At 47.8% G+C, this 11,488-nt stretch overlaps 1 protein-coding gene across 1 annotated transcript in view; it reads right to left on the minus strand.

The window, feature by feature from the left end:
• The window catches only part of Fgf2 (fibroblast growth factor 2), a 53,302-nt gene extending 42,299 nt beyond the window's left edge, over positions 1–11,003 (minus strand). The window contains exon 1 of the mRNA XM_032898486.1: positions 10,231–11,003. Coding sequence (XP_032754377.1) covers positions 10,231–10,405 — 175 coding nt within the window. The 5' untranslated portion in view covers positions 10,406–11,003. The remainder of the gene's footprint in view (positions 1–10,230) is intronic.
• Between the last annotated feature and the right edge of the window lie 485 nt (positions 11,004–11,488).

An 11,488-nucleotide genomic window follows, 5' to 3' on the forward strand; every position in this document is an offset into this window, starting at 1 on the left:
AGCTTAAGGTGCCTGAGTCAAGTATGCAAGCCCCCACCCCCAGCCCGCATTCCTCAGATTATGGGGAAACATTCTGGCACTGGGCACAGATCTGCTGGCTTCCTCTGTGAGAGGCTAGGGAGCAGTTCTGGAGCTGAGCCTCAAGATCAAATAGAAGCAGGGAGCTTCTCCTCCAGAGCTAGGGAGAAAGCCCTCTGTGGGAGCATCCTCGGGCTAATGAGAAAGGTGCCTGCGTAGAAGACCCATGGGGCTACCATGGCAACTCACACTGCACATCCCTCTCGTGTCACATTGTGCTTACTAACATCCAGGCCCTCATTCAGTCCTGGGACAGAATGCTCGTCTAGCTCAAAGTTAAAAAATGGTGAAAGGGGGAAGGCTAGAAAGAACGGAAGGAAGAATGGAAGGAGAGAAGGGAACACAGAGCGAGATAAGCTGCTTGGTTGAACCCCCATGTGCCTCACATTGACCCCGATTTCAGCAGCTGAGCCACAGGGAGACTCGAAGGAGCAGCTCAACCTCAGATTCTCAGAACACACAAGATGTGGCGCTACTTACGGAACCTTGAGTGACTAGATTACTTCAGTGTTTTAAAAACCCCTTCTCAGCTCCATCCAACTGGTAAAGATAATGAAAACTCCAAGAACTGACTGAGTCGTGGGTGGTACACGGGAGCTGGGCTGGGAGGGAAAGGAGACAGGGGTTCCAGCTATAAAGGTCAGCCTGGCTGAACTAAGAATGAGGCATGACCAAGAGGCCGGAAGGCAGGTGAAAAGCCCTGGCTAGCTTGTTGGATGAATGGTTAACACAGGAAACATTTTTACGGTGTTTCACTCCACTGTGAGTGAGGGTAGATTAAGAAATTCTCACCCACTCCTTACCTCAAAGTGTTCCCAGATCCAGTTCAATACACAGACACATAAACCATTGGATAAATAAAAGTGTGCCTCTACAGTAGGGCAGGACTCCATAAAATGGACTCCATAAGCTCTCCTCAGGAAGACAGAGAGGGGTCACAGGGGCTGCTGAGATAGGATATATTGGATTTTCCTAGAAAACGGTAAGAATGGGAGGAGGGTACTAGAGGGAGATTGAGGAGAAAGAGTCTTTGGGGAACTGAAGTTATATTAGGAGAGTCCAACTGTGGAAAGACATGGATCTACCACACTGGCGACATCAAGGCATCAAGCACGGCAGTCATGGGGATATCCACAAGTGACAGAGACAGAAGGTGCTGAACGTCATGGGGATGATAAGTTTACATTGACAGAAGGGAGTTTCAGTGAAGGACTGTCCAGATCTGATGGGTCTATGTGTCTGTGAGGACTACCTTGCTTATGTTAATTGATGTAAGAGGATTGAACATAAAATTGAGGACCACCATTCTCTAGGTCTAGGTCCTGGACTGTAGCAGTGTCAGGAAAGTGACCTGAGCAGAAGGCCTTCGTGCTTCACTTCTCTCTGCTCAACTGTGGATGCAATCTGACTACTGCTGTAAGGTCCGGGCACCTTTATCTCCCTGCTAACCTGTAATTGTGAGATAACATAACCTTTTTCTCCTTAAGTGGCTTTTTTTGTCGGGTATCTTGACATAGCAACAGAAATGAAATTAACACAGCCATATTTGAGACTAACAGACCTCATGAATACTTCAGAAAGCACCAGGAAGAACCAAGAGGAGGGCAAACAAGAACCCCAAAGACTGGGAGGCAGAACCAGGTGTGAACATGTGTGCAGAGGTAATGAGGAAAGGGAAAGGCAGTCTCTGGCCTCTGCTCAAAAGCCATGCAAACTTGGTAGGATAAGGGACCACTGTGAGCTAGTGACACGCCATTCTGTGGCTATGGCAGAGAGCCTGTCCTTAGAACAGTGGAAACACAGGGGCAGAGAATGGCAAGAGACTGAAAAGGACCTGCTGAAGAAATTCTAGAACTTACACAGAAAGTAGGGGGAGGGGAAGGAAGGGGGAGGGGAGGGGAGGGGGAAGACAGGGGAGGGGGAGGGGGAGAAGCTACACGACTAAACCGGAAGATAGTTTCCCAGTGATTGGCATAGAATCCTAGGGCCAGGGTGAGCTTCAAAGCATTTTACAAAATGGGAAGCAAGTAAAATCAAAGGAAATAATGGACCTCTGGGTTTGAATCACTGAGAAAGAATCAATGGCTCTCAGAACCCTGAGGAAAATTAATCCCACAGTGCATAATTAAAAAAAAAATCCTAAATGCTGCAGGCCATGGTAGCTCTCGACAGTAATCCCAGCACTTGGAGGCTGAGACAGGGGGATCACGAAGGGTTCCAGAACAGTGTGTGCTTCAGAGTAAGATTCTTGTTTCAAACAAAACAAAGCACTGGGGCTGAGAGAGAGAGAGAGAGAGAGAGAGAGAGAGAGAGAGAGAGAGAGAGAGAGAGAGAGAGAGAGAGATCTTGGTGAGTAAGAGTTCATGCTACTCTTACAGAGGCCAAAGCTCAGCCCCCAGCCCATCTGTAACTCCAGCTCTGATAGACCTGACTCCCTCTTCTGACCTCAGTGTGCATGTACTGTCACACAACACACACACACACACACACACACACACACACACACAAACACACACACATACACCCACCATTCAGTGACAAGACAGACATACATGCACATATGGTTCGTTTTTTACTGAAAAATGATTCATCTTTCCCTTGGTTATCCTTTAAAAAGGAAAGAAAGAAAGGAAAGCCTCCGGATGTCCTAGATTCCCCTAATGCGGCATCGTTAGATAGAATTACCTTGAGTGAAGTCTAAGCAAGTGTCTGAGCATACACCAGCCTGTGAGCCCCGCTGAGCACATGTCCCCGGAGACTGCTCTGTCATCCCCAAACACTCAGGGTGTACTGAGTTAGCTCATCTCACAGAGATGCCTAGGATCCTCCCATGAGTCTCAGCGTCTTCTCACAGGGCCTGAATAGTAATCTCTCAGAACCCAGCCAGAACATTACGCCTCTGTACACATCTCTCTTTAAAAAAACAAAAAAACAAAAAAAAAATCCATTTCAGGAGTAGGTATAATTTGAATTCGTAATCATAAGCTTGTATTATAAATTAATATAACTATGAATTAAATAAAGGTAATTCTTTAATGGTTCAATTACACCTGGGACATAACCCTGGTTTTGACCTGTTTTTCTTCATCTATTAATCTCCACAATACCCTTAAAACCTGGGAATTTTACTGAGGAATTCTACTGGACGATTCAAGCTGGAGGTCAACTGGGGATCAATAACCCTTTGAAAAGGCACACACACACACACACACACACACACACACACACACACACACATTCTAGGTTACTATGAGTAAGTGGGCAAGCAGCAAGGTTACAACGGATAAGTCACCTTGAGTAGGAAGCGACACAGAGGTCTACTAGGATGAGACATAAGTTAAACACTGAATACTGGCTTGCTGTTCCTGCATTTCTTCTGACTAAAAATAATCTGACAGGGGTTAAGAGCAGTCCAGTCTGGCTTCTAAGAGCCACAGTCCATGGCTCAAAAGGGAACTCCCAACCTGCTCTCAACTTCTCCTATGTTCCAGAAGCACACAACAACACAACTTAGAAGGTCTGGCCACAATTATTAAAAAGAGCTTTGAGAGGCAGATCATTATGCTGATCTAATGGTAGGCATAAGAGTCAACCATCTCAAATCACACAGAATTTTAGCTGTCTCATGCTTGGCTAGAGTTCCATGGTATAAGAATTATTTCTCACTTGTTACAAGCATAAGTGAAACCATCTTGTACAACTTGAACACCATTTTGTGTGACTTGAAATAATATTATGCTTCCAAGATAAGAGCCACTCATGGATAAGTGGATAAACAGCTTCAATATGAGCCAAGCCTAAGACAGTATTTGATGTGCTAATGAACTAGCCTTAAACTGTGAGCCTTCGTGGCCCAAAGCTATTACAATGGAATAATTAAAAAATTGGAACTTTGTAGATGGCTCCCAGGATTGTACTGCTGTGTTTGAGATCACATCTCAAACCCCTGTGCTAATACCTTTTTCTGCCTGACCAACCAACAGTTCCCCACTTGGTGAGATGTCTGTCTGTTTCCATGAGATCATCATAACCTTTACATAGCATATGTGAAGGCAAATCTTGTGTGGATATTGTCATTGCCAAGCATATGCAGCAACACTGGGCTCTCTGCATAATTATGTTGCTAAAAATAAGAAACACACACACACACACACACACACAGTGCTTAGTGATGACAAAAGTACAAGACTGGATTCTTGACATTAAAACACAGAAAGCTCAAAAACAAACAAACAAACAAAAGCCACCCAAAGACTTGTTTGGACGGACTATGCTAATGAGGTTAAGCTGTGTGCCCCAGATGTGCTCATTTGATGGCCAGCCTTCTTACAGATGTGTGCTTCAGGCCAAAGAGGCCTCGGAAGACTGTTGGGAAGACCAACAAAGGCAGGACTTGGGAAAAGATTGAGAAGACTCCCAACACATGTAGTCACCATCCGACTGTCAGACTCTCCTGTGAGCGGAGAGCAGTTTCCCACAGCCAGAGACCGACCCTACAAGCCTCCGCTAGCCCACCAGGGACAACTCGACAGCATCACCGTGAACCTTCACTTGTTATAGGCTTGGTTGTAGTTTGTTTGTTGTATCTACAAGATTGGCTTTTCAAATTGAACTTTAAAATGATGTCTGTCTATGTCCCGTGACATAAATCAGAAACTACTCAGACTGTCATCGTGTCAAAAGTCTGGTTACATAACGGATGTTGTACAAATCCAACAAAAGCCCTCAGGGCACATCATGAGGGGGCTATTGCCTCCTTCGGGCTGATGTCACTTGGCATGAAGCTCATCTTTAAAGACTCCTAAGGTGTGGTAATATCTGTGACTCATGAATTGTCCTTTCATTGCTGTTACAGATTGCATGATTTCCAGGATTAATGAGCTGAGAGTCTGACCTCACTTGTTTACTGCACACAAACAGTATTACAGTAAATACCATGCTTATTGAGGCAAATTGGCAGGAACAACTTGCCAGATATGACCAGAGGAGGGGAGGGCCAAAGCATCAAGAACCATTAAATGAATGGCTGCATTTACATGGGGCAATGGAAAAGCTAAGCCTACTTTGTCCAGAACTCTCACAAAACAGCAAGAGTGGCTCACAGAGCCCTCAAAGCATCTGGCCTCAGTGTCCAGAAACTGAGGAAGATAAGCCACAGGTATCCAGAAGGTACCACGACCACGCAATGGGAGAGGGCAAGGAGGCTGTAGAGGGAGGCCTTGCAGGCCAGCTAAGTGGGCAAGAAGCTGGGTCAGGAGGGTGAATCAGGAGGGTAACTCAGGCCACTGGCTACTTTTCTGAGCTTCTACAAAATGAGATCTGTGGATTTCACAATCCATGTTTTTATTTTTGGAGCCCTGTGGAATGTGTCGAGTGGCAAAGAGTATGGGAGGCAGGTTGACCTGGCTGTCATCCCCACTCCTTGTGGGTGTGGGCTAACCATCAACCTCTGTCGATCTCAGGTCCCCCAATGCCTGGGAGCAGAGAATTGTGACCAATGAGTAGTCAGAAGAAACTCAGGGTAGGTCCAGCATTTCTAATTACCCTCATTTCCCCTAAATAAAAGCATCTGGAATAGATTTAATGCTAGCATGTCCACAAGCAGCCCACATCTCACACTCCTCCACATGCCTTACATGCTGCTTGGGATAAAAAATGTTCCTTCTCCTGGAACATTTCACGTGAACCCCTGCTTAAGGCTTTAGAGCAGACACCCAATGCAGCCCATCCCCAGGGTCATCAGAAGAGGCTACTGAGATCAAAATCAAGGATGCCGAAAGGAAGGTGTGTGCGCAGCACATGGACAGGAGAAGCAGATTGTGACCTTTTGATTGTGGCCTCTTGCAGCACCTTGCTTTATCATAGCTCTCATGTTAAATAAAGATCTCCTAGGCCTTCTAGTGAAAAGGTCCAGATAATAGGCCCCCGAGTGAAAAGAGCTTGGGGGACAGCTAGGAGGCAGGCACCACTGAGAACCTGGAAGCCCCTAGGTTTGGTTGTCCTCTCTGGCCTCCTTACCAGGACATTCCACACCCATCCTTACCTTGCTCATTTTCTTGTAGCTGAACTGTACTCCACACCTACCCAGCACCCACTGTGTAGATCACAGTCTTCAAAGCATGCTCCATGGCACTCAGGATTTCATTCAGTCACTGTCTTGGTTAGGGTTTCTATTGCTATGATGAAACACCATGACTTGGGGGGGGGGTTATATTTGGGTTACAGATCCTGGATCACAGTCCATTGTGAGAAGCCAAGGCAGAAACTTAAACTGGGTTGGAGACTGGAGGCAAGAGCTGATGCTGAAGTCATGGAAGGGTGCTGCTAAACTGGCTTACTCCCTGTGGCATGCTCAGCATGTTTTCTTATAGAACCCAGGACCACCAGCTCAGGATGGTACCAACCACAATGAGCTGACCCCTCGCCCATCTAAAGCTGCCTAAATCTACGGTTTTCAACCTGCCGGTCGTGACCCCTTTGGTAAACCTCGGTCTCCAAAAATATTTACGTTATATTCACAAAAGTAGCAAAATCATAGTTACAAAGTAGGAATGAAGATAGTTTTATGGTTGGGGTTGTGATGTTAGGAAGGTTGAGAAGCACTGGGCCACAGCCTGATCATATGGAGGAGTTTTCTTAGATTGGCTCCCTCCTCTGTCCTGATTTCAGCTTCTCCCTAGCTAACATTAACAGCAGCCTGTACAGACGCTGTCGGATCGTGTGTGCCTGTCAGAGCTCTCTGCACCTTGGAAGAGATCTAAACAGGAAGGAATAAATCGTGGGTGATATAGTTTGGGGTCAAGTGGACACCTCAAGGATCCGGACCACTCTTATTTCTTGGTCTGTCTGGGGAAGGGTCCAGTTGAGGTGACGCTGCCTCTTTGTCCACCCTTCAGCCTCATCATGATCTGCTGGACCATCGGTATGCTTCCCACATGCTCAGAAAACATGCTGTACATACAGTTATGTCCACGTAAGACTACACAAAAGTGATCTAGGTTGGCGTTTTTGTCAACTCTGAATGAGTTGGTTGTTGGCAAAGATCTGGATGAGTTAGTTATTCTCCTCCAGACTACAAGCATCTGTCTTCGCTAATGATGAAGGTGGGAAGTTTCCTAGTTCTAAAATGGTTTAGTTGGGGTGCACCTCCTGAGTACAGCAATGTTTAACATTTCAGGCCCCTACCCATTGAAAACCCAGGAGTACCCCCACTAAACACCCAGGATTGCCCCCACCCCATTAAAGCCCAGGAGAGTTCATCACTAGAGACACAGGAATACCTGCAAATAAACACCCATGAATGTTGCCCACTAAACACCCAGGAGTATACCCTCACAGGAGTAGCCCCCATCAAACATCCAATAGTGCATCCCCACTAAAACCCAGGAGTGTCCCACATTAAATACCCAGGAGTTTCTCCCAGGAGGACTCCCCCACTAAACACACAGGAGGGTTCCCCACTAAATAACCAGGAATGTCACTCACTAAACACCAGGAGCACGTCCTATTAAACACCAAGAGTTCCTTCACTAAATATGGGAAGTGCCTTTTTAGGCTATGATGTCTACAAAAGTCTCTAACAGTTGCCAAATTAGTCCATTTGAGAAGCACTCATTGTAGATTACAAAGTTAGGGGGTGGGGTGGGGTGGAGAGATGGCTCAGCAGTTAAGAGCATTCACTCCTCTTTAAGAGGTTCAGATCCCAGCACCCACATGATGATGGCCCCCAATAATCCTAATTCCAGTTCCAGGAAATCCAATGCCCTTTTTTGACCTCCACAGGCACTGCATGCAGGTGCTGCACACGAATACAAGCAGGCCAAACACTCACACATGTAAAGTAAAATAAAACCAAAAAATAAATTTTAAGTAAAATTACAGACTAAGTTGTGTATGATGGCAAATGACCTCCAATCCCAGCACTCAGGCAGGAGGCTGAGGCCTCTCAAGTTTGAAACCAGCCTTGGCTACATAGAGGCCCTACCACAAAACGAGGAGGAGAAAGAGAAGGAAGAGGAGGAGAATAAAAAAGAGGAGAAAAGGAGGAGGAGGAGGAGGAAAAGAGGGGGAGGAGGAGGAGGAAAAGAGGAGGAGGAGGAGGAGAAGAGGAGGAGGAGGAGAAGAAGAGAAGGAGGAGGAAGAGGAGAAAGGGAGGAGGAGGAAGAGGAGAAAAGGAGGAGGAGGAAGGAGGAAGAGGAGGAGGAAGAGGAGGGAGAAGAGGAAGAGGAGGAGGAGGAGGAGGAGGAAGAGGAGGAAGAAGAGGAAGAAGAGGAGGAGGAGGAGGAGGAGGAGGAGGAGAACAACAGCAGCAACAACAACAACAATGAAAGCCCACTTGATATTTAGGAAGAATGCACAGCTGTTTTTACAAGGTGGCAGTATATTATGCAATTCAGAATTTTTTCCCCACTTACCTTTGTCTAATTATAAGGCAGAAGGCTTCAAAGAAAAAATAATTCTGCAACTCAAGACAGCATTAAAAAACAAAAGCATCAGGTAAAGTCCCAACCAGACCCTAGAAGATATTTCTCTGCCCCTGGTCTGCCCCTGGTCTGCCCCCGGTCTGTCCCTGGTCGTGACACAAGCTCTTCAAACAACGTGTGCTTCAGGAAAGAATGAAACCACCTGTGGTGCGTATGAGCTTGTCCTAGCAGCTAAGCCAACAGCAGAGGAATCCCAGAGACAAAAAGCACACCTTTCTACTCTACAGAATAGAGAACCGGTGCTAGTTCATATAACGGCTTTCAAGCATCTTTTCAGTTGATAAGGTTTTCTAAATTACAGCAGGCCCGAAACAAATAAAAGACACGTAATCTCTTAGTGCTCTGGCCTCAGGAAGCAAGAAGTAGTGGTAAGATGTTTTGTTGTGAGGACACAGCAGTGATGCTAGTAGTTACAACAGAAGACATCGGGCCACATTTCAAGAGAGGAAAGAATCCAGATAAGGTTTGACCATAAAAATGTAAACGATGAGATAAGTATTTTTAAACCTGTTTAAAGACCATATGGTGTGTTGAAAATCCCCATTAATATGTTCAGCTTTTATATTTTATCTCTGTTATATTTCCTACTATGCTTTAAATATACTAAGCAAATATCAAAGTGTATGTCACATTCATAGGGCAGCTCCTTTTGTTCCTGGGGTTCTGTTTTTTACATAATGACTAGAATTCCCTGGGTATCTTAAAGACAGAGCTCCTGGATGGACCTCAGGATCCCGGAACACCTTCTCTCAGGCCAAAAAAAAAAAGAGTCAGACCCCCAACTGAACCCTTAAAAAATGATGAATGCAACCTTTAAAACTCAAGTCATCTCTCTCCTCCAATACTTAGAGACCTAAACCTAAACTAGCCCACTTGGGCCAATGGCTCTTCAAGCGTGGTTCCCGGACAAGCATTAAGAATAGAAACTCGAGATGCTGCTGTTTCATCTGACTCAGGAGGTTGGGTCCAATCTGCGACAGCAAACACTGCAGGTGATGTTTCGAAGCCTTTACAGTCGAGCCTACTGAGTTAGGACAGTACTGCTTCCTGACCTATATCATGACCGGCTCTGTTTTTATTTCAAAAATTCAAGCTGTAATTCTTATCTCACCCTCAATCCACTGCAAGGTAGGTACCCCGCACTTCAGTGCTGTCAAAGGGATCTGCATTTCACACTGAAACAAGGTCTGCCTTGCTTTACTAAGGAAGCCACAGGTTGGTTTGCTAGTCTCTTGTTGGGTGGGTGGAGAATGTGATAGCTCTGAGAGTAAGGGCCCTGTCCCTCTAGTCACCAAGTCAGAATTTAAGGACAAGGTTTCATCCTGCCTCTGTTTCCTTGAGTGACTGCGGGATGCGAGCCTGGTTGAGACACGCCTACCCCCAACCCCCGGGAGCCGCGGACCCCTCGCCTGCCTGAAGCATCCTGGCATCCAGCAGATGGCCTCTGAGGGACCAGAGACTAAGGAGCCAGCCCACCTGGAGTTGTGGGAGGAGGTGCAGAGCAGAAACCTTATTCCTGAGGACACAGGAATGAAGCTGTTTCCTGTATCCCAGGGTCCATGATGTCTAGGGGCTGAGGGGAGCCCGGTCTCAGTGTCCCAAGGTCCTCGAGGGCGAGGGAGAGTGTGGTGTGGTAGACCATGCGCACGGGTGGGAGGTGGCGACTCACCGTGTGGGTCGCTCTTCTCCCGGACGCCGTCCACGCGGCCGTCTGGATGGATGCGCAGGAAGAAGCCGCCGTTCTTGCAGTAGAGCCGCTTGGGGTCCTTGAAGTGGCCGGGTGGGAAGGCGCCGCCGCCGTCCTCCGGCAGTGCGGGAAGCGAAGTGATGCTGCCGGCAGCCATGGCCCCTCCGCGGCCCCGGGACCCCGCTGCGGCAGCTCTCGGGGCTCCCCGGCCCCGACCCCGGCCTCGGCCCCCCAGCGCGGCTCGCCCGCGGGCTGCCAGCCTCCCGGTTCGCGTCCCGCCGCGCTCCCAGCCCAGTGCAGCCGGACTCCGCCTGAAGCCGAGAGACCGAGCCCCTGTGTGCTACAGCGGCCCGGCCCGAGTCACCCCGCGTCCCCGCCTGCACCCCGGCCCCGCGCGCCCCCGCCCCGCGCGCCGCCTCCTCTCCACGCCCGGCGCCTCCAAGTTGCAAAAAGAATCTGTCCCGTTCGGCGGAGCTTTCTCCAGGAGACTGCCGTGACGCAGCTCCTAAAGTTTAAATGCAACTTTCGTTCCTGCCTTTTAACACAGCGACCAGCCTTCCACCCAAAGCAGTAGAAGGAACTGAACTGGGGAGGGATCGGGTCAGGTTTTGGAAATCTCCAGTCCCCGTAAAGCACAGGCTGTGAAGGGATAGGGTGCGGGAGACAGAGGCCAGGAATGGGGTGCCTGGGTTTCCTTTCTGGGCACCCAGCCCGAGACAGCGTGGGAAGATGAAAACCGCTCGAGTCCTCAACACAACACGTAAAAGCCCAGAGCTGACGTTTGCCTGCCTCAGTTGTTAGATGCTTCTTGGAAAGAACTGAGTCTCACAAAATTACAGTTAATTGTGGTTGGTAATTTTCAGTAGACCCTAATAGGCTCAACGTTCGGATTCTCTGTGCTTCTGTTCTGAAATTAGGTAGCTTCTCTCCCCGCGTGTGGGAGCACACCTCTTCAGTGAGGGTGTTTACCAAAATACCATTTGGAAAACCTGCACACATCAAATGCCCCGTGCTCAAATCCTCTGCGATGTGTGGAGGCTAGGCACAGTGAGAGAAAGGGTGAAGGCCAGGAGGGTGAACAAGAAAGAACTGCTCTGAAGAGTCACATACCTTAGAGAAGTTTCTAGAAGTGTCACTATGTGTTAGCTGTAGAAGGTCATCCTGAAGGGCATCTACCTTTTTCTTCACGGAGGTCTTCACTCAAGTGTATGATGGGCCTTAGCAAATTCTCCAAAGCTGT

This window comes from Rattus rattus, chromosome 3, assembly GCF_011064425.1.
Source record: "Rattus rattus isolate New Zealand chromosome 3, Rrattus_CSIRO_v1, whole genome shotgun sequence".
Lineage (NCBI taxonomy): Eukaryota > Metazoa > Chordata > Mammalia > Rodentia > Muridae > Rattus > Rattus rattus.